We start from the raw sequence: 24,215 nt of genomic DNA, 5'->3' as shown, positions 1-24,215 counted from the left end.
AAAAAAAACATTGAGAGATAGAGCTAAAGCAAACACGGTGACATGTTTACAGTTGGTAAATCTAGGGGAAAGCTATAGAGAGGTTCATGGACTGCTTTTCTACTTTTCTGTAGGCCTGAAACTTTTGAAAATGTAAGCTGGGAAAAAATAAAACCAAAGGAAATTGAATCACTATGCTGTACACCAGACCCTAACCCCACATTGTGAATCGACTATACTTCAATAAAAAATTAAAAACTGTTCAAACCAAATGAAATTATTCTTTAAATGCTTTATTTCATGTGCCCATTTCAGCAATATTGAAATATAGGTTTAACATCTATGCATTCACCCTCTTTAAAGATTTAAAATATGAAATGTTGAAGGATTGGTACAAATTACAATCAAAATTTACAACAAAGCGCTTTAAAAATAAGACAGAGTTTCAAATTGCGTTAAATTTCTATGGCAAATACAGAACAAGAATAAAGGATACTGGTGACGCTAACATTCAGACTAGATTTTCCTCATCTTAATTTCTCTGGTCCCTTCCCACTTAAAGTCTACAAAAGTACTCATTACAAATTGGAAGAACACAATTCTTAGAGAATCACTGGATGGTGAGTTGTATGACTCGTTACAGGTACAACTTACTCCTCAACAACCTGTAAGCCATCGAAATCGTAACTGCATACCCAAGGAAGAAAGACAGAGCCCGATTTGGCTGGGGAAGGGGTGTCAAATACGCAATTGTGTGGTAGATTCGTGACCCAACAAACAGTCTGAAGTGCAGGAGGGCCGTAGAGAGATCTGGACCACTCAAGGAATACAGAAGGCCGATGCCAAGAAATGGCACAATATTTTCAAGGTCATTCAGGTGGGCTCTGTGAAAATAAGATTTCAAAATTTCAAAATCAGCAGAAATATATTCATTTTTCTTTTTCTTCTGAAACTAAATATAAGTGTTAATGGATCTTAAAAATGCAAAGTACAAGATTCATTTTTAGTTTTCTCAAATTCCCTTCCTTCCTTCCCCATTTGACTTCTACTCAGAAGGTCTCGTGATTTTTATTTCTCTGATTTTTAGTGTATCTCAGCATACAATAGAGAAGGCATTTTGCACTTTCAAGAATATCCAAACTGCCTCTATATAATAAAACTCACTTCGTTTTTATAGTATAAAATACTTTCTCTTCCAAGCTTCATACAACAGCAATTTAAGATTCTTCTTATAAAAACGCTTCTTCTTGAAGGCAGAAAATCCTTTTGGTTATGATCTTTTTTAAGATTCCTCCCTCACTTGTGCTGGTCTGCAAAATGGTGACCAAGATCATCCTTGCCCTCTCACCCAAGCCACTAGGTTGCCAAGAGTCAGTTTACCAACTGAATATCGAGAATTTCATGAGTGTCACATCCAAGTAACAGAATACTTAACTAGCCTTTCAAATATGGGGTGAGTTTTAGCCAACCTACCCTAAAACTCCAACAGGAATTAGTTACTAGTGACGGAGCAGAGTGCAAAGTATACACAGAAATGACAGGCAACAAAGAGAAAAGATACATTTCCTAAATGTGATCTTGATACCACAGCTACAAGAATACAGAAAACAGTTTGGACACAAGTCTTCCTCCAGTCCCTGGCGCCTTGGGCCTCTCTGGCTGGGGCTGTGAATATACAAGGCACATCTATTACTGACTTGATATTTTTAGGTGCTTCATTGTCACATCTGATAGCCCTGTTTAAGTCGCCAGAATTAAAAATGGCTTAAGAATCTAGACGACCAGACATCAGGATGGGGAGAGTGTTCATCAGCTATTGATACAAATTTCAAAATGAAAAGTATTTGTTTTACGTTACTCTCTTTTTCTTTTAGTGAAAAAAAAAAAACGTAATTATTACATATTGCCTGTTCAGTGGTCACCACTACCCTCCCTTTCTTTCCTTTCTCCTGTTTTCTGCAGATTATCTGTAAGGCTGTCTGAAAAAGATGATGACAATATAAAGACATGAAGAAGGTGATGGTAATCTAGGTAAGTGAGGGGTTTGAAAGGTTAAATAAAGAACTACCTGCTCCTGGATAAAAGCCAAGACAGAAAGGTATGCGTGTGTTCGTGTCCCCTCTCTTCCGTGGAACCCAAGGGTAACTGAGAGTGAGGTGGCCAAGGAAAACCAAGAGAACTATTTTCTACCAAAGAAGGGCTGTTTTCACCAGTTACACCAATGGTGTATGTTTGGTCCTTTGAATTCTCCTGCTGAACCACAGATACATCGTCACCTCCCATCTTGGCCACGTTACTTTTCTTCTTCACAACATTCTTAAAGGACAGACATTTTTAAATTGAGAAAGAACCCATAACAGTGAGACCCTGTGAAAACGATGTTTATTTCTAAGCCCATCTTAATCAACTGGCAAACAGAACGCAGTGTTAAAACAGAAGGAAGCCAAGGACAATAAAGGGTTAAGAGCTTCAGACCGCGGCGGGGAAGGGAGTTCAAGGGCAGGGCTTCCTTCCAGGCCCTTCCATTCCCCGCCCCCCCCAATCTCATTTCTCCTCTTCAATTCTGTTTCCTTGTCCTCAGCCCTCAAAATGGTCTCACAAATAACGCTCCTCATTGTCCTAGTTCAGGTCTGTTTCCAACAGAGCCTCACATTCTAGGTTAATTTATGTCATTTTACATGCTTTTCTTTTCAGACCCCCTCCCCGCCAGGCATGAGCTTACCCAGCCTCCCAGGGAGCCCCCGCTGTCCTTCAGTATCTCCTGTCCACTGTCACCCTTTCTCTGCCCAAATGTTAGATTTCATCCTAGACAGGCAGCTTCCTTCATTTTTGTGTCATTCCCAGATGGACACCAAAATCTAGCACCGGGTGGGCATCAGCCTTTATAGGTGACCACTTTCTACCCAGGTCTGCTCCCGCCTCTCCATGATCCCGGGTTCCCATTTTCCTTCCTCCTCTGGACAGATGCCTCTTGGGGCAAGCTTGCTCTGGGGTGAACCTTCCTACCAGCCTTGCCCTGTGCAAATGATGCTGCAGGCACATCTTCCTTGCCAGATCAGAACCACTCCGATCTCAGCATCGACCCACCCTGGGCCAGAGCTGCCACGCATCTTTGAGAACTATCAGAGGGTGGCCGGCTACAAAAGGAGCTGGACACCAGGCTTCCTGATTCCCTTCTCTTACCTGAACCTCTTCACGCTCAGCATACAGCATCATGCAAATTCCCACAAATACATTTTCCCAAATTGACATGATCACTCAAATCCTTTTCCTCCTTCCAGAGCCTAACACTCTTCAAGGTCAACTTAACGTCTAATGAGAAACTGCGTCATCCTTCTCTAATGACGACATGCATGTTGGTCTTACTTCTAGGGGAAAAGTTATAAACCCATCAAGGGTAGGAATCGGGTCTTTAAGCTGTTTTATGCCATTCCAATAAACGAAGTGACAGTGACACACACGCAATAATCTTGCAGCAAGTGCTTCGTTCGTGCACTGGGGCCAGGAGAGAAGTCACCTGGCTCAGCTCCTAGCCCGTGCTCCAGTTCCTCCACAGAATCCCCAGGGAGCACCACCCGGACTGCACTGCACAGTCTCGCAGAAGGGGTGTTCTCAGCATCTGAGGGCAGCATATTCTAAATGTCTCTCCCTTTCCTAAGTACCAACTCCCTTTTTCTCTTTTGAATGCTTCCCTTTATTTCTCCAGCTGCCCTGATTACCGTACAACTTTCTTTTCCCCTTATTGTAGCGAATGCATATGGTTTCTAGAACAAGATGAGGCAGGATTAAATAAATGCATACGTAAATTATTTGCGAATCATCTCTGATTGCCGTCTGTCCTGAATGCAAATAATTTACTTCAGGTCAGTGATCTTGACCTTTGAACACATATTACTCTGTGTTTTTAATTAAGTGTTCCCTACGTGTACTATGTATTCATTTTCTCAGTCCTGCACACCCAAAAGCACACTTCACTTCCCTTGCAGCCCCCTTCAGTCCCTGCCATTGAAATGTGCTCACAGAAACAACTTTATAATGACATGTGGAAGGAACGGAAAAGAAAAATTCTAGATTAAAAATGGAGAGGGGAGAGGCTGGAAACTCTTTCTCCAAAAAGTATCTCCAAAAGTGATTTGTCACTGGGAACTTTTTTGATGGAAATGATAGGGTGTCAAAAAACACACCTTGTCTTTCCTGGCCACCCAGCTCTTGCCACCCTGAGAAGCCAGAGTCTGATCACCAGGGGGCGCTGTACACACGTCTTGGCATCTCCTCAAGGACTCTGACTCCTTTCAGAACTCAGGTCAGTTCTCACTGAGTTTTATTTGTTGTTCACAACCTGATGAGAAGACCAGCTTACATAATGGCTTTCTCCTCTAGAACTACAATCCCATGGGCACAGAGAGGGAGAAGCAGGGGCTGGGAAGGGAGAAGGGGAAAGAATCTAAAATCCCCAAATAAAATAGGTTTTGCTAAGCTTTCACAGGGGAGACTTACCTTCATCTTCCTTTCAAACATACTAATGCTACCAAAGGTCTAATTGGTGGCACTTTCAAGTTCTGGGCGATTTTATGAGCTTAGGGTCATGATTAGCATCGTGTATGTGATTGCCTTCTCTAAAAGGGATGCACAAAAAAGGATGAGACAACACTTTAAACTGTCTCTGTAGTGGTTTTGATAACTCCACAAAGCTTTAGTCACCTTTTCTAATTTTTATTCTTTTTCATCATAACACATGTTAACACCTGTAATGTTCCTCTGATACTATTTGAAGTGTTCATGTTGACTCTTTGTCCTGAAACTGTTTTAGATTCACAGTCTTGGCACAGTTCATTTTCGTAACTGGCCAGTTTGCTCAGGAGGACTGCTGAATTAACAAACAGATAACTAAGTATGGAAGGGGTTAAAATTTTATTCTAACTATCTAGCATAGAATTCCTTTTAGGAAAAAAAAACCACTCTTGCTTGAAATAACTTGGGGTTAAACTTGTTTGCATAAACAAAAAAATTAAATTTAATTTCAGTACTGGAAAAGCGGAAGAGTACAGGGGGCAAAGAAGAGCCAGCATGATGGTGTAACGCTGGCCACTGTGTCAGGGGAAGTGGGTCGGTGCTTCCCCGGGGACAGGATGCTGAAAGACACGGTCAGAGCACTGTCCAACACACAACTTGAAATGTTGAAGTGTTGCCGTGGTGTAAACTCTGCACCTCAGTTGAGTCAAGTCTACTTTTACGCACATTTTCAAATTGATTTGTTAAGAAAATCGAGGAAAGAGCCAAGTTGACTTCAAGCCTAACAAAATGCAGAATATGCAAACATGCACAAATGCACAACGCAGCCTGAGTTAATCTTGAGACTACATATACCATAGGGTAATCTGCAGAAATCTTGGGAGGGGCTTCCAAGGTGATAAAGCAAATATGACCTCGATTCTAAGGGAATTAGATGCCGCAGCTGATACCTGAATCACGGAAGTAAATTTTTTTTTCCTTCAGCCTCCATTTTATTTATTTATTTATACTCACCAAATTGAAGTGTAGTCAAATATATTCATGTTTCCTGTCTTAACTATTCATCACAAAACTAAATATCTGTGTGTTTAAGTATGGCTATGAAAACTCCTCACTGCCTCCTTAATATTATATAATGTTACTTATTCCGTGAAATGTGTCTAGAACTGCACCACAGTGCGGGGCAGCGTTAGAAAATACTAAATGAGAAGATGGTACATAACTTTAATGTTTCACATGTTAGAAAAATACAACTAATGGATTGGCAATGGAATTTCAATATAAAAAAATTGCGGTGGGGAGGGGGTCAACTAAGATGGCGACACAGGAGACTCCTGAACTCCCGTCTCCACGGAGACACCAAAGTGGGGCAGCTACTTCCGAAAGAAAACCAGAACCCAGCTAAGCAACTTCTGCACATTGAGAGAATAGAAAATGCCCATGTGGAAATGGATAGGACAGGCTGAGACAGAATCTTGCCATAAACCACTCCCCACTCCCCGCCCCAGCACAGCATCATATGATCAGGAAGGAATGCCCAAATCCCAGCTTCTCCCTGAGGGGAAACAGGTTTGGGCACCACATTTAGCGCTCCGACCTTTATGACTTTCACCCAAGGAACATGCTCCCCACCAAAAAACACCTATTTCTGCAAGTCGGTGAGGACTGCATCCCAAAGACCCACAAGACCATAGCAAACAAAAGAAAAGCTACGAACAGATGCGTGAGACTTGCTGTGGATATTCTGTCAGGGCTCAGCACAGAGAAGCAGGCAAAATTGCCCATCCTCTGTCTTTCCCTGAAAGATGTCCACCTGCACAGTTTGAAAGCTGCTGTCTGAGGGTCAGGCTTGTAACCTAGCACACATCTAGGAGCTAGCTGCAACCCTCCCCAGAGACCGGGGAAACTGGCACAAACCTTCCTCACCATCTCCCTGCAGCCCGTGTTCTCCCTTAAAGAAGCTTGTACACACATCTGCACCCCAACTTTTTGCTGCCACCCATGGTACAGGTTCCTGAATGTCCTGGCTCTGAGAGCCAATGGGGCTTCCATTCATGCATCCTACAGGGCTGCAGCAAACACAGGAGTTCCTAATTGGCCACCATCCCAGGGCTCAGCATAGAGGGAAGAGATTAAAATGCCCATCTCCCAGTCTTCCCCTGAAAGGCGTCCACCTGCATACTTTAAAAATCTGCTACCTGAGGGTCAGGCTTCCAATTTAACCTGTTTCTAGGGTCTGATCCCTTCCCTCCTAGGGAACCAGCAGACACCTCCTCCATCTTCTCCACCTACCTGGAAACAAGTCACCAGTATTTCCCTGGAAGATGCCTGCACACATCTGCACCCCAGCTTTCACGGCTGCAGCCCAATGGATGAGTCTCTGGGTCACCAGCTCCGATAGTCAACAGTGCTGCCATTTACAAGTCCCGCAGGAATATAGCAAACAAAGAAGCAGTTTTCAACAAGACCCCTATATGCATTATAGAGGCACCAGAAGTATGAGAGTGAAGTGGGGGAGGGAGCTTATACAAAGAAATATTGGCTGAAAAATTTCCCAATCTGAAGAAAGAAGTAGACATCTAGACACAAGAACTTCAGAAAGTACCATAAAAGATGAATCTAAGGAGACCCATGCGACATTATAATTAAACTGCCAAAAGTTAAAGACAAGAAGAGAATTTTGAAAACAGCAGGAGAAAAGCAACTTGTTTCATACAAGAGACCCCCACTCCTGAGAATATCAACAGATTAGCATTTTATCAGAAACTCTGCAAGCCGGAAGGGAATGGGATGATACAGTCAAAGTGCTGAAAGAAAAAAATAATCTACCAATCAAAATACTCTACCCAGCAAAGCTGACCTTCAGAATTGAAGGAGAGAGAGTTTTCCAGAAAAACAAGAGCTAAAGGAGTTCACCACTAATAAACCAGCCCTAAAAAGATGTTTGAAGGAGTTCTTCAAGCTGAAACTGAAGGACACTAATTAGTAAGAGGAACACATACGAATAAAGTATAAAACTCACAGGTAAAAGTAACTAATAGAGTTAAATTTAAAATAGTCTAATGTAATGGTGGTGGGTAGGTCACTTATAACTTCTAGTTTGAAGATTAAAAGACAAACATATTAAAAGTAACTGCAACTATGATAATTTGTTAATGGATACACAATGTAACAAGACGTAAATCGTGACATCAGAAACATCTAATGGGGAAAGGAGTATAAAAATATATAGACTATTTGTATGCATTCAAAGCTAAGTTGTTATCAGATTAAAACAGACTGTTGTAAATATGTTTCCTGTAAGACTCAGGATTATTACCACAAAGCAAAAACTTGCAGTAGACACAAGAAGATAAAGAGAAAGCAATCAAAGCTTACTATTATAGACAATCATCAAATCGCAAAGGAAGAGAGGAACAAAGGAATTACAAAGCAACCAGAAAAGCATTAACAAAATGGCAATAAGGACAAACATGGGTTAAGCTCTCCAGTCAAAAGACACCGAATGACTGAATAGATAAAACTGAAACAAGACCCAGCTATATGCTGCCTATGCAGTGACTCACTTCAGCTTTAAGGACACACATAGATTCCAAAGTGAAGGGATGGGAAAAGACATTCCATGCAAATAGAAGCCAAAAGAAAGCTGAAGTAGCTATACTTACACCAGGCAAAACAAACTTTAAACCACGGACTGTAACAAAAGACAAAGTAGGTCATTATATGATGATAAAGGGGGTCAATACATCAAGAGGATATAAGATTGGCAAATATTCATGCACCCCAACACAGGACACCTAAATATATAAAGCAAATATTAACAGATCTGAAGGAGAAATAACACACCATAATTGTAGGGGACTTCAGTATCCCACATTCAATAATGGACAGATCATCCAGGAAGAAAAGTAATAAGGAAACATTGGACTGAAACTATACATTAGATCAGATGGACCTAAAAGACATACAGAACTTTACATCTAACAGCAACAAAATATACATTCTTCCCTAGCACACATGGAACATTTTTCAGGAGAGGTCACATGTTAGATTAAAAAGCTACCCTTAATAAATTCAGCAAGTTTGAAATCATATCAATCATCTATTCCAACCTCAATAGTATGAAACGAGACATCAGTTACTAAAAGAAAAGTAGAAAATTCACAAATACGTGCAGATTAAACAACACGCTACTAAATAAGCAATGGATCAAAGAAAAAATCAAGAGAAATCAAAAAATATCTTGAGACAAATAAAGATAGAAACAGAATATACCAAAATTCGTGGGATGCAGCAAGGCAGTTTTAAGAGGGATGTTTATAGTGACAAATGCCTACATTAAGAAAAAGAAAGATCTAAAATAAATAACCTAACTTTGTAACTCAAGAAACTAAAAACAATAAAACAAACTAAGCCCAAATTAAGTAAAAGGAAAGAAATAAAGATCAGAGTAGACATAAATGAAATAGGGACTAAAAAGACAATAGGAAAGATCAATGAAGTAAGAGCTGATTCTTTGAAAAGATAAACAAAATGGACAAATATTTAGCAAGACTTACCAAGGAAAAAGGAGAAAGGACTCAAATAAATAACATTAGAATTGCAAGAGGAGATATTCCAACTGATATTACAGAAATACAAAGGCTCAAAAGAAACTACTAGGAACAATTACATACCAACAAATTGGAATATTGTAAGACATGGTTAGAGTCTTAGTAACATACAACCTACCAAGACTGAATCATGAAGAAACAGAAGATCTGGACAGATCAATTACTAGCAAGAAGATAAAATCAGTAATCAAAAACCTCCCAACAAAGAAATCCAGGACCAGATGGCTTCCCTGGTGGATTTTACCAAACATTTAAAGAAGAATTAATGCCAATCCTTCTCAAACTCTTCCAAAAAATAAAAGAGGGAAAAATTTTCAAACTCATTTTTACAAAGCCAGCATTACCCTGATAATAAAGTCAGACAAGGGTACAAGAAAAGAAAATTACAAGCCAATATCCCTGACATACACAGAGGCAAAAATCCTCAACAAAATATTAGCAAACTAAATTCACAGTTTACTTAAAAGGATTAAAAGGATCATACACCATTATCAAGTGAGATTTATTCCAGGGATGTAAGGCTGGTTCAACATCTGCAAATCAACCAATGAGATACTCCATATTAACAAAATGAAGGATAAAAATCATTCGATCACTTCGATAGAAACAGGAAAGCATTTGGCCACACTCAAAATCCTTTCATGATAAAAATTCTCAACAAACTGGTTATAGAGGAAACATACTTCAATATAACTGTGACCACACATGACAAGTTCACAGCTAACATCATATTCAACAGTGAAAAGCCAAAAAATTCTCCTCTAAGATCAGAAACAAAACAGGCATGTCCATTCTCACCACTTTTATTCAGCATACTCCTAGAAATCCTAGCCAGAGCAATTAATCAAGAAAAAGAAATAAAAGTTATCCAAATCAGAAAGAAAGAAGTAAAACTGTCTCTATTTGCAGATGACATGATATTATGTCAAGAATCCCTACCTAATTTCACCCCAAAATTATTAAAACTAATAAACAAATTCAGTAAAGTTTCAGGATACAAAATCATTCAATATACAAAAATCAGCTGTGTTTCTATACACCAACAATGAACTATCAGAAAGATAAAATTTTAAATTCCATTTACAGTAGCATCAAAAAGAATAAAATGCTTAGGAATAAACTTAACCTTGGATGTAAAAGATCTATACACTGAAGAGTATAAGACCCTGATAAAAGAAATAGGAGACACAAATAAATGAAAAGATATTCTGGAGACTGGAGGAATTAACATTGTTAAAATGTCCACACTATCCAAAGCGATCTACAGATTTAATGTGCTTCCTCTCAAAATCCCAATGGCATTTTTTAGAGAAACAGGAAAAACAATCCTAAAATTTATATGAAACCACAAGTAAACCTAAATATCCAAAATGACCTTGTAGAGACATCATCTTTCCTGATTTCAAACTATATTACAAAGCTAGAGTGATCAAGGCAGTATTGTACTAGCATAAAAGCAGACACACAGATCAGTAGAGAGCCCAGAAATAAACCCATGCATATATAGTCAATTAATTTTTGACAAAGGAGCCAAGAATACACAATAGGGAAGGACAGTCTCTTCAACAGACTGTGTTGGGGAAACTAGATTTCCAAATGCAAAAGAATGAAACTGAACCCTATCTTACACTGTACACAAAAATCAACTCAAAATGGATTAAAGATTTGAATGTAGAACTTGAAACCATAAAACTCCTAGAAGAAAACATAGTGGGTAAGCTCTTTGATACTGGTCTTGGCAATGATTTTTTTCTGGATTTGACAACAAAAGCAGAAATAAACATGTGAGACCACATCAAACCAAAAACTTTCTGCTTGGTGAAAGAAACCATCAGTAAAATGGAAAGACAACCTGTGGAATGGGATAAAATATTTGCAAATCACATATCTGATAAGGGATTAATATTCAAAATATGTAAGTAACTCATGCAATGCCACAGGCAAAAATTAATAAATAAATAAAACAACCCAACTTTTAAAAGGGACCCAAATAGTCATTTTTCCAAAGAAAACATCCAAATGGCCAAGAGGTATATGAAAAGGTGCTCAACATCACTAATCATCTGGGAAATGCAAATCAAAACCACAATGAAGTATCACCTCACACCTATTATGATGGCTATTATCAAAAAGGTAAGAGACAGCAAATGCTTGCCAGGATGTGGAGAAAAGGCAACTCTCATACACTGTTGCTGGGAGTGTAAACTGGTACAGCCACCATGGAAAACAGTACAGAAGGTCCTCAAAAAATTAAAAATAGAATTACCATTATCCCAAAGAAATATCTGCACTCCCACATTCATTGCAGCATTATTCACAATAGCTGAGACATGGAAACAACCTAAGTGTCCATCAACAGATGAACAGATAAAGAAAACATGGTAATGTATATACACATACACACACAATGGAATATTATTCAGCCTTAAAAAAGGAAGGAAATCCTGTCATTTTGGTGAATCAGGAGGGCATTATTCTAAATGAAGTAAGACAGAGAAAGGCAAATATTGTATGATCTCACTTATATACAGAATCTGCAAAATGAAAAAAAAATCAAACTCATAGAAACAAAGTAGAAAAGTGACTCCCAGGCTAGCAGGTGGGGAAAATAAGGAGAGGTTGATAAAAAGGTACAAATTGTCAGTTTTAAGATGCACAAGGTCTGAGGATCTAATGGACAGCATGGTAACTATAGCTGATAACACTGTATTGTGTTACTGTATAACTGAAATCTGCTACGAGAGTAGAACTTAAATGTTCTCTCCAAAAAAGAGGGGAGGGGAGGTCAGATGTGTGAGGTGATGGATGTGTTAATTAACTCAATACAGGGAATCCTTTCACAATGTAAACGTCAAATGATCTTGTACCCTTTGAACATCTTACAGTTTTATTTGTTAATTATACCTCAGTAAAGGTGAAAAAAAAAGTTTGTGATTTACATAACTTTATGACAAGGATTAAGAAATATACCTCCAGAACTAGAATTCAATGTGCTTCTAAAAGAAGTCTATTCATGGTATTATTAGGAAACTGTGTAGATGGTATCTTGGCTTATTGCTTTTCATTGTTCACTGAACTCTCAGTACATTAAACATAATATCTAAAAAGGAGAGAGGGAGGGAGAGAGAGAGAAAGAGAGAGAGAGAAAGGAAAGGGAGAGATTTCCCAAGTTCATAATTTGAATCTTACCCAAAAATACCTAGTTCTTCAACCTTTTACACAAGCTGACAGTTTCACTTCTGGAGAAAGATGACAGAATGGCAAGAATCTACCGTCCTCATGTCACCTTGTACCTGTCATTACTTCTGATAAATCCCTACACAGAACAAAGTCATTAACCCCAACAAAGTGCATAGAAAAGCTAAATTGGAAATACGTGCAGTCACAGTGAGCGCTGGAGACGTCCAGATCCCTAATTTTTTATAATTACATGGACTAGGTAAGGTGATCGACTTCTCCTTCTTTCTCAAGACCCCAACATCCTCACTTAACTCCGTGACCAATATTCTTCCATCAAGTAAATCATTTCAGGAGACAGTGGGTTCACCTCCGCACACGTTCCACTCTGTCATCTGTCCGGAGATACTTCTTGGCATTTTCTCCTTTGCCAGAGCCTGTGCAGTCCTCTGGGTTGGCAAAAGCCTATTCCAAATACAAAAGGGAAAAAAATTCAAATATCAAATAACATGGGGGGTTTTCCACCCGACAAGTTATTTCCATTCTAACGGAAGGAACTTGGGCATCCATGTTGGCCATCATGGGGAAACCACACTGGGAACAGCAGATCAAACACAAGAGTAGGAGACAGCATCTATTAATAAAATCTGAACGTTTACTAACATTGCAAAACCTTTTAAAAGAGAAACATAAGTAAGAAATTAAATAAAAACCAGTGTTAAAAAAAAAATCTTGCACTCTAACGATACTTCCATCTTCTAGTTCTATAAATTCTTTATCTCTTTTGAAGCTGCTCATTCGGTCATAACGTGTTTAGAATTGTAATCAGTTGGTAATGAATTAAAACATTTTTTCATTTAAAAAAACAGTGTATAAAAATAGTGAAAAGGAAGCAAAAATGGGGAAAAGCGAATGATTCTAAGTCCTCACTGGCCACTATCATGGTGAACTTTTACAGCGATGCTGACTGATGCATCTCCCTTCAAAGGTCTTAATATTTCCAACTGGTTGGCTCATGAGAAAGCCACATGTTTACTTGCCAAGGATATTCTAGACTGAACAGGCATGAAGAAAAAACAAAAGAGTGAGGGGCAGGAAAAGCTTTTTGTACCTTGTTAGGGTATCTGGGTCTCTTATCTTTTTTTTCTGAATTAACTAAAACTTTTGGTTGAATAATACAGTGAAATATAAGAAGCCGAACTGTGCTTCCGTAAATACCAAGCACGGGAGTTCTAGGGCACGTGCGCGTACACTCCTTCCTGCAATAATTATGCTGTTTGAAATGCTTTCCCATCCCCTGAAACTTGAAACACGCATTTAAAAATATTTAAGTATATTCCACCACTGAATAATTTATAATAAGGAGAAACATGAACTATAAAATTAGCCTTAATTTAAGCAGAGAAACCTCATAAATACGACATTTTCCCTAATATGACATGAGCATTTATTTCAGATAAAGATGTTGAGGAGAATCAATGGGCAGAGACATGACACGGTATCAGCTCTTGAGGTCAGATCCACCTATCTTGTCCCTAAATAAATGCCTGGCACACACTAGATGTTCAATAAATATATTCTGATGTAAGTAAATAAATGTATTTCACAATGGAGAGTGCGTGGGATTTGAGTTAAGACCAGAACAAATTTGAATCTCACCCATTATTAATGTGTAACCAGTGAAGAGGTAAGCTACTGAACCTCTCTGACTTTTATTTCCTCATCTATAAGATGGGAAGAGTCATGATCATCTTACATGGTAATGCTAACAATTATGCAAAATGATTCCACGTTCTGGCACACACAGGCAGCAGCATGGCTCTGAGCATATACCACTGACACGTCACAAATTTGATTTCCCTTCTTCTCTTTTTAAACAAGCTACATTTCTGCCATCCTTGGTGCCACTACATTCTTAAAGGACAGTGAAGACCTGGTAGTAGCAGACACTTTATAGCCTGCTGCTCTCACACCTTGCCCCATTAGAGATTTAAACATGGGGGTATGAGCCCCCATTAAAATGCAAATACCCCTGGGCAGGAGTGACATCTCAACTCAGTAACAAGGACATACCTTAGGGAGGTCTGTGTCTTCTAGATAAAAGCAAAGCTCTGGAGGACAAAAAACTCAGGACAGGGACTAGAAGAGAAATATGTAGTTTCCAGGAGGAAGGTGCTGAATTTGGGCACAGGTGACATAGGAAAAAATGGGGCACAAGAAGCTGGCCATGTCCCAGGTCTCAGCCAAGTCCCTGGGATGCGCCCCACCCAGTGAGGGTCCTTGGCTTCGCTCGGGAAAAATTCAAGAGTGAGCCACCGTTCAGTAAAAGTAGATTTATTCAGAGAGATACTCCAAGGACAGAGTGCAGGCCATCTCAAAAGACAAGAGAAAAGTCGGCGGGGCCTAGAAGATACACATTCCATGGGCAGAATGTGGGCCATCTTACTCAGAGGAGAGCAGCAGCTTCGGAGCATGGGGCTGGCTGGGAAAATGAGGTCAGCCACGCGGTGCGGGCGTTGCTAAATCCCCTGCCATCTTGGACCTCAAGGACTATTGAGAGTTGCCTTTTCCATCACCTTGGTGCTAATTACTATGTCATTCCTCTAATGGCTGTGTCCTGCCCCATTCCTGCCTATCTCCCAGGGACCACACCCCTGAAAATTATTTAACTCTGTCAACATAGCTTTGCTTTAACCCCATCACTGTCATCATAGACCCTGCTTAAGTACAGGTTATGTGTTTCAAAATCTTTCTACCACATTCTCCAAGCCTCCAGTTTAAAAAAAAAAAAAATTCTTATAATGCTGGGTAGAAATACTATTCACTTAAGAAGTCATCACCACACAAAATTCAAACGCCTCAGCCCAATAAGAGGCTCTACCAATAATAAAAAGAATTTTAATTCGATCCCCAAAGCATATCTTTGACCTGTAATAGAGCTGAAAACTCCAGTTAACTGTCTACAAAATGACTATTTTCTAAACTCTAGTTGGCAACACTAACTTCAAAAAAAATCATAAAAAGTTTCCTTGAAAACTTTGGTATTCCAGAAATCTCACATGCTGAGCAGCAGGATAAGAAGCAAAAGGCATAGAGAAACAAACCATTTACTAGTTTCTGGAAGAAAGCAGCTGGTTCCATAAATATGTCAGATCCACGTATACCAAACGATTGTACACTTCCTTTGCGGTATTTAACAATCTGCCAGTGGGCTTTACAAAAAAGTACAGTAAATTACGAAAATGGTTTTCCAGATTCCCATCTCTTAAGGGAAGGCGCTGCCTCCAAGTGCCTTACCTTCCTTGTCAATCTGTAGAAGGCAGTTGCAGTACTCATGAACATCATTTTTGAAAGAACAATCGTTGCATAGGAGGCAAAGGCCATGAACACTTCATTTTCCATGAGCTGGGTGAGGTCAACCATTGTTTCGATTTTGGGCTGGGACCTTAAAAAGATTTTAAACAAGCAGACATACATACCCCAGATAAGCTGACGGTGACTTGATGTGTTTATACTGCAGCATTAACCACATTGTTCTTAAAAATATTTGGGGTTATTTGCAGAAGGAATAATCATTTAGTTTCTGTTTTAATCTCAAAATCAGTAGCATTGGTTTTTGTTTTGTTTTGTTTTTTCTAGTCCTAGTCATGAAACTTGAAGACATCAAACAAGTACTGAGTGAAAACGAAAATGTAGGGGGTGTTACAAGCAGAAATAAACAGGCAAACTGCTCTAAAGGTAGAATAAAATAAAATTTTTGCATCAAGATGAACTACAAGTTGGACACAAAAAAGCCAGTCATGGATCTCTTTCGAAACACCAAACTACGTACATAGCAAAACCATGAATGCTTGATTAGAAGCACCTAAGTTCTAATACCTGTCCTCCTTTACAAATGCAGCTTGCAGCCTTTCGTCACGTCAGCAGTATGTGAGATCTCAAGCTCCAGGATCTGAATTTCTCTTGGCTATTAGCCTTGGTTGAGAACTTTAGCCTCTATGAAACTGAATTTCTTCACTTATAAGAGAGGAATAGTAACACCTCCTAACTTAGTGGGCTGTTGTCAGGATTTAATTGAGACAATATGTGGACCATACCTAGCACGGAGCCTGGCCCATGAAAACCCTCAGTGAAGCTGATTATCTCCTTATCATGACCATCACTAATCCCATGACCATGGTCATCATTCACACCAACCCAAGTGCAGAAGGCAAAGCAGGACGATGGAAACGTAAAACAACAGGCTTGCGAATGCCAGCTGAGAAACTGGCATTTATGATACTTTTATAGAAGGGATGGGGCGGGGGGGGGATTAGCTTTACAGAACTCTGCAGGTTACTTCATATTCCATATTTATTTCCATCTAAAAGCTGTCAAGAGTAAACTGATTGTAACTGCCTGAGTCAGGAGTTGGAAGTATAATTGGGAAAGGGCTCAGGAGGAAAACAGAGGCACACCGGTGCTACTCAAGTCACAGTGGGTAAGAATCTAGGGGGAAGCTTAAATTCCACACTGTCTGATACTCATTCTTTTTAACCTCCTTTGTTTTATTATCAGCCCCGCCATCTACTTCTTCTGTCTCTTCCACATAAACACACATCTTTTCTCATACCCAAGCTTAAATGCTATTTAACCAGCTTCGCATGGAGGGCTGTCTCTTGTAGACACACCTGTTCCAACCTTTAAAACTCAATCCCTGGGTGCAACCTAGAGTGACGTCTATCACATTCTTATCACTCTGTCCATCTACCGATAATCTCTAAACCTATGTATCTTTCTATACTCTGTTATTGGGCACGCAGTTGTCTATTTATTACTGTTGAATGTGACATAAATCACACGTATAATACAAATATACTTAATTTTATAAGACCTGGCTACAAGTCTAATTACACCATGTACTTTACAGGCATGACCTTATATAATTGTTGTAACTATGGTATTATAACCCTCATAAGCATATCTATTCTACAGATGAAGCAAATGAAAATTAGAGACATTACGCTTCCATGCTGGGACACAAACCCAGGTCTCTGATCTCACATCTCATACACTAACCACACTGCACTGTCTCCTTAAAAGAGACTGCAAACTGCTTAATTCTGATTCAACTAACATTGACTGAACACCTACCCTGCGGCTGGTGGTGCTGGCATCTCTTCCGTCTGTTATCTTCCTTCCTCTTCCAATTATGCTACAAGGTATGTATTATTCCCATTTCGCAGATTAAAAACAACAACAAAGCTTGCTAAGCAAACTGTCTTTTAAAAGGTAGGCTAAAAATATACTCCTTGGATTAAGGCAAATAGAAATTTACAGCTGACCCTTGAACAACATGAATTTGAACTGTGTGAATCCACTTATAGTTGGATTTTTTTCAATACTAAGTACTTGTGTATTACTAAACAGTCAGCAGATGGCTGAATCTGCAGATGTGGAACCACGGATACAGAAGAACTGAGTATAAGGTGGGGTGACTATAAGTTTTATGTGGACTTTTGACTGCACGGAGGGCTGGCCCAATTCTCTCATTGTTCAAGGGTCAAATGTATTCTAGTTTAAACACACACACACACAGCAAATTAACCCACCTCCACAAAGTCAGTAGTCTTGAAAGCAAGTATGTTAGATTCTACCAACTAAAGAATGTCACTAGCCATCTGATTCTACAAGAATGAAGTCACCAGCCAATACAGTAGCTGACCTTTAACATAGCCCGAAAGGATCAGGAACAAGACACTCTGTTCTGGGGAAAACTGGCAGAACAGGGCTTCAGAGTGTTAGATATTTTCGGGAGAAAGTTTTATGAACCAAATTCCTTGCATCTTCTCATAGAAAGATGCAAGTGTTTCAGAAAAGCACTAAAATCATTGATGGAGACGTCTGTTCCTTGTGACGCTAAACGGCAACATTCTCCCAAGATGTGTGTTTGAATGCAGGTACCCCCCTCACCAAAATCATATACATACAGACTTCCCTCCCACCTCGTCTTCAGAGCGGTCCCTCAGAGCCATCTGAGAGGCTGTCTCCCCGGCTCTAGACCTCTTTAAGCCCCAAATAAAACTGAATTCACAGTTCTCACATTGAGCGGTTTTTTTTTTTTTCAGTCAACAATTCTCAGTGCAAGACAAAACTTTTAGCCATATTTAATGTATCTGCTCTTGTTCTAGTTTTGAAGGGGTAAAAGTCATGAATAAACTGCACTCTCCTTCAGAGTGCATAAAAGTGATTAGCTTAATAAGGGATCCCTAAGTCCTACGCCTCCGGACAGAGATCTGAAGAAACACAGCAGGGGTGTTAATTTAAAAAAAAAATTAAGAAAAGTTTATTGAGTAGGAAGTCCTGCTATTTAACAATAATTTTTAACGTGAAACCGTTTCTGTAGGTCCCCACCAGTGTTCTCAGAATGAAATTGATTTAGCAATGGAATAAAAGTCCAGAGAACGGTTTTCTATCCATGAAAACTGGTATTCAAAGAACAGAGAAAAAGTGGAAGACTTCCAGCACTGCTGGTGGGAATAGAACACAAAGACACAAGCAGTTGGAGGAAAAGGGTAACAGGAGGCTTCTCCTCTAAATACGAACAATGTGCTGAAACAGCACTTCACACACAGTTTCTCAACCGACAAGAAGGTGACTCAGCTCCTCAGGTCAGTGGTTTCGGGAGCCGAGCCAACACGGAGCTTCTGATACCTCACCCCATAGGTTCATGAACTGCCTCTCGGGACCAACATTGTCCACTCCCAGCACACCTGAGGGTGGCGTGAGGAGGGTGAAAGGTAAGACATTAAGAAATGGGAGTCATTTATAGCATGAAATTAGGTGATTCTGATCTAGACTTTCTTTTTCAAAGCTGATTGGTCGGTAAGTTGCCTTGAAGCTGCATCGTGGCTGGGCAGTGCACTCCGAAACAGTTCCCAGGAAGGTAACATGCAAGGAACTGGAAAGGTAACTGGAAAGTTACAGGAAAGGTCGCCAGGAGGAAGGAGAGCAGGATAGTAGTAATAATAACTCAGAGGGTAAAGTGTTCAGTGGTTGGAGTCGTCTAGGAACTCGGTAGAAATAATTTAAGAAAAGCAAGTGGAGCAAAACACGAAACAACGGTGATGGGTGTAGAAAATAAATCACTCCAATGATGGATTCCACTGGCAAGGTGTGTCATTCCTTTTATTGTCCATCATCGGCTGGCAGAGTTGAGAATATCTCCACCCATCTCGCCAGAGGGCGGAGCTCAGTCCCCAAATATGGAGGTGGTGCCATGGTAGGACAAAGGGCAGCGTGGAGCACACACAGACTCTGGAAGGAGACTGTCTTCCAGGTGGATCCAATTCAGCTGTGACCCAGCTGTGATCAACTTATCTTACCTGTAAAATGAGGTTAATAATACCTCCTACCTCACAGGATTCTGGTGAGCATTCAATGAATAAAGTGCTTCGAAAAGCAGTGGGACCTGGTTCGTGCTACAGAAATATTTGGTAAATAAATAAGCTCTCGCCTTGCCACTGTTCTAGGCACTGAGGACTCAAGTTTAGAGTTTTGAAAGCTATCTCATTATCTTACTTGAGAATTGGAGAACTCTAAAGTAGTCAGAGCAAATATTCTCTCTCTGCCTTTAACATATAAGGAAACTGAGGCCCAGAGAGGTAGAAAGAATGAATGAATCCAAATTCACAGTGGAGGGCCTAAGCCTGGAATCCAGTTTTCTCAAGTGTTTAACCTGTGGGCGATCAACCATCAAGGCTAAGAATTCTAGACTGCCTTGGCCTTCTGGCAACCCCTTTCTGTCAAATCTCCTTCCTGTGTTGTCCCCTGACCTCCTGGAATCCCACCCCTACCCTAACCGTGTCTGTCTGAGTGTTGATGGTGTAGATACTATCAACGGAGAAATATTCCTCTTATTTTTCCAGGCTCTTGGTCAGAAAGAGCAAAGTTCTCTTATCTACAGTGGCCTCTGTACGTCAATGTTGCAAAACACCCAAAGAATCTGCATACACGTTTCCAGGGCCATGACTCTGCAATTTTACACCTTCTCACACCAACAGAAAATAAGAAATAAAGAAAAGTAATTCAGCGACCTTGGTCCTGTTTATGAGTTCGAGAATTTACCAAATAGACTAAAGTGACTGCAGGCTTGGCCTCTGTGCTTCAGAGCCCAGGTACTGGGAGGAAAATGCTGGTGACTCTGGAGGGGGGGGGGGGAATGTGGGGTGAGGCTGTTCTCAGGGGACTGAGCTAACGTCCTTTTCCAGCCTCCATGATTGAGACACTCCACTTAAACCCCCAGAAAAATTGTACTTTTCTGCCACAGAGAGTAATGCAAATTTGGATCGGTTTACCACTTTTTTTTTAAATGACCAAAGATTATCAATCCACATAGGCCTCTTATTTCGGAAACAGCAGAAGGCAGCAAAACTCAATACCAGCCAAACTTAACTCCCAGGGGATGCAAAAAAGTGTCTAGTTTGGTATTCACAGTGACTAGGGCTCTAAGAACACTGGGCTAGACTTGTTAGCTGGGGGCCTGGAGAAGGGAGATGGAAGGAAGGCTTGCAAGCACCCTGGTTTCCACCGCCCCCATCCAGCTACAGAAGTAATATCCGAGGCCTTAAGTCCCAAAGAAGGGTTTCTTTAACCTTTACTCCATCCGCATGGCTTCCTCCGCTGGACTGGGAGGCTGAGAACCCTCCCAGGAAGTTTAAGCCTTAGTTTTCGAGTCAGCTGACTCTAACACTGTCTAATTCCTCTAACGGGGTTTTTAGTTCATGTCCTTCTGCACGTTGCTCATTATTACACACTGATGTTTTTGCTGATGTTTCTCTGGCCTATCAAAGTGAACCAAGAGGAGCAAGTCTTGTCTTTCCCCGGGTGCAAAGGCCAGTTTGTCCTTCAACTCGGAGCAATTGCAGGATTTTACACCCTTAGGATGAACGGAAGTTGCTTAAAATGCAGCCACTCCCTATATTACAACTCCTTGCACGGACTTTTTGTTCCCCCAAAGTTCGGGGGGGGGGACCTTTCAAAGTGGGTGCTCCTCTGGGTTGAGAATAAAAAGTGGGTAAATCATCACTTACACATAGAAAAACATAATTCTTTCAAGTTTTCTTCCCGGAGTTTGACAACTTCCCTACAAGGGTACAAGGAACGCAACGCTCTTTTGGAAGAGATGGATGGAAAAGCAAACGTTTAGCAGCTAAATGGAGCAAAGAAGTCCCCGGTGGGCAGAGAGCCTCACGCCTGCACCTGCCGTCCCTGTCCCCTTGCCGCCGCCGCCCTCTCCGTCCACCCCCACCCCGTCCCCCCACCCACCCCCCGGAACGTACTGTGAATCCGAGCAGCAGAAAGACCGCGAACTGGTCCCAGAGGCGGGTGGCGCGCGCGCTCGGGGACTTTCACGGGGAGAGCGGGGGCGGGACGCAGGCGCCACGCCCTCGCGGGCCAATTCCTTACGAATTCGCTCTAGGACGCGCCGGGAAAGCAGAGCGCCCCGCCGCGCCAAGCCCCTCCCCTGAATCTCCTGATTTTGCTCTCCCGGAGTAATCTCCGCCTACCGGTGCCCGGCTTTGAACCTTTCTTTTTGGCGCCACCGGAAGCTCTCCGCCCGAATTGCCATTTCCAGCCTCAGCGGCTTGGGGACCTCGGCGCAGGTCCCCGAACTCGATATCGGCGAACATTTCAAGTTTGGGAGTGGGAAAGGAGGTCACATTTGTTTCGCTGGTAACAGTTTTTTAAAAAGTCTCGTTGAATTTTGAAAGCACTGAAAGCTTTAGAGAAAGTTTCAGTCCGCGGCGGCGGGAGGGGGGCACCTGATTAGGCGTCTTGGATGAAATTACCTTCGGCTAAACTTCGCTTGCCCCGCGCCCGTGGCGTGGCCAGGCTCCCCCCGAAAGGCCGGCACTGACCCAATGGAACGTTTGCTGACGACCACCTATAGTCCTCCAAATCAGAGATCCGGGGACAGTGTGCCTCCTCACCCTGTCCCCTCCCGTGCAGGCTCCAAAGTGGAATCGGACGAGATTAAACAGGATCGATGTGTTACACAATCAGCTTAGTATAGTCTTTGCGGGGACATTTAGGGGAGTTGTCTTAGGAAGGCAGAGTTATTCTCACACTAATATCTAGATTAGGGCTATTTCCAAGTTTCCTAGTCCCCGCGACGGTATTCATGGATCTAGCTCGCATGGCTTTATCTAAAACTGTTTTAAGGACTTACGTTCGTCTATGTTCATACTTCTCACACATTTACCACCTGCGATGTGTAGTGTACTTCCTCTTCTTCTTTGTCCGTTGGCCCTAATTTTACTTCTTTTAGACTTTAAGGGGTGCCCCCCCCCCAGGACTAGCTGTCTAGGATTTGATGAACAAATCCACAGAAGGGAGTAAGAATTAACCAGTTTGCTCTAGGAAACGGAAATGAACTACAGGCCTGAGAACAGTTTCTACAGAAGCAGATCAGTAGCACTGCTAGGAAATCCAGCCTCAGCAGACAGTAGTGATTCATTTTCATTGTCTGTGTCTTTTGAAAACTACATATATTTATCCACCTCTCCTGGCAAAGTACACTGGAACCTGGCTGAGACACTGGGGATAGGACACAATTTGAGATGCTTCTGAATTCCCACCAAGGGATTTTAGCACTACGAGTATTTAAAAGACTCTTTTCATTTTTTATGAGGTAATACAGCTTCAATCTTACAAATAACATTACAGAAAAAAAGGTGCAGAGAGCTACTATTTGAGTAATTTGATATAGAGAATTCCAGCTGAACGGTTCTAACCCGTTTTTGGAAAGACTTCATCTGACTCTCGAACTATAAAATGTATTCAAACTGTTAACCAGTCAATGAGTAAATATTGAGTTTTTACTATCAATAAACCAGGTACATTATTACCTGTCATATATATGTCACTGTCTTTGGCACAATGCCAGCACTGGACTGCAATGAATGAATTGAAGGGACAGTTATGAAGTGAATACAAGACACCTGGTTTGATGCTAAAATCTGAAACTAAGATAAATAACATCAAATAATCGTGCTCAAGGAGTTTCCAATCTAATAAACACAAAAGCCAGAAAAGTAAGACGTTGCCACTAAACTTTAGGAAGAAAAGATTTCAATTTAGAAATGAGAATGATAGGGTATGAGTCTAGGGCAGTAACAGGAAAAAGGTTGTGATAGAATTTACACTTTTTCCTCACGTTGGTTATATGCTGTTAGATGAGTGAGGAAGAGAAAGAATTATTATTCAGCTTGTTTTAGTTTGGGTGATAAAGGGAAGGCTTCAGACTCTGAACCCTTCCACTCACCACCACTGCTAAGCCTATAATGAAATCTCTCAGGGAAACTCAATCCAGGTTCAGGACAGGTTCAGAATTCCATAGTAAATATTCAAATGGTTTCAAATGTCAGTGATCTGGGGTGGGGAGAGCAAAGGTCATTCAGCAAAGAGTAGCTGCCACAATAAATAAGGGAGATCAAATCAGAAAGATATGGAAGAACGAAGCATTAGAAGTCTCATAATTCTTGCCTTTTAAGAAACAAATAAGAAATATCAGAAAGGACTGCTATCACCACTAGGCTAGGCTTCCTGTAAGTGGGAAGGAATCAGGTACCCATCACTCCTTTTAATTATTTTAGATCTTTATTTTTCCTAAATCCATGAAATAAATGCCCACAATCTGAAACTAATGGTATGTACCCTTCTTGGAGGATTTGGTAAAGAGATATGAGGACAAGTCTTAAGATTAAGGGAAGCAAAAAGTGAAATAAAAATAAGCAACATTCTGAGCATACAAATATTATTTCAGAATTATACGATACTTGTAAGTATACCAGATTGTTTATCTCTCCCAACAACCCTAAAAGGAAGTTCTTATTTTTATTGAAATACAGTTGATTTATAATGCTGTTAGTTTCTGGTATACAGCATAGTGAT

The 24,215-nt window shown here is 40.7% G+C and overlaps 1 protein-coding gene across 1 annotated transcript; it reads right to left on the bottom strand.

Annotated features, from left to right (window-relative positions):
* Positions 1-251: 251 nt before the first annotated feature.
* Positions 252-21,758, bottom strand: MGST1 (microsomal glutathione S-transferase 1). The gene is made up of 4 exons (XM_074357918.1): positions 21,602-21,758; positions 15,579-15,726; positions 12,652-12,746; positions 252-863 (listed from the first exon to the last, which is right to left on the bottom strand). Exons 2-4 carry the CDS (start codon positions 15,702-15,704, stop codon positions 617-619), a joined length of 468 nt encoding a protein of 155 aa, XP_074214019.1. The 5' UTR covers positions 15,705-15,726; positions 21,602-21,758; the 3' UTR covers positions 252-616.
* Positions 21,759-24,215: the final 2,457 nt, after the last annotated feature.

The sequence above is a fragment of the Camelus bactrianus genome, chromosome 34, assembly GCF_048773025.1.
Source record: "Camelus bactrianus isolate YW-2024 breed Bactrian camel chromosome 34, ASM4877302v1, whole genome shotgun sequence".
Lineage (NCBI taxonomy): Eukaryota > Metazoa > Chordata > Mammalia > Artiodactyla > Camelidae > Camelus > Camelus bactrianus.
This window is presented reverse-complemented; position numbering and strand designations above follow the sequence as displayed.

What these genes read in the sequence shown, in the direction of transcription:
- MGST1 (XM_074357918.1), bottom strand. Translation starts at nt 15,704, where the DNA reads ATGGTTGACCTCACCCAGCTCATGGAAAATGAAGTGTTCATGGCCTTT. An exon ending in TCTACAGATTGACAAGGAAG is followed by an intron (nt 12,747 to 15,578) that starts GTAAGGCACTTG and finishes TATTTGGAATAG; the next exon opens with GCTTTTGCCAACCCAGAGGA. An exon ending in AGAGTGGAACGTGTGCGGAG is followed by an intron (nt 864 to 12,651) that starts GTGAACCCACTG and finishes TTATTTTCACAG; the next exon opens with AGCCCACCTGAATGACCTTG.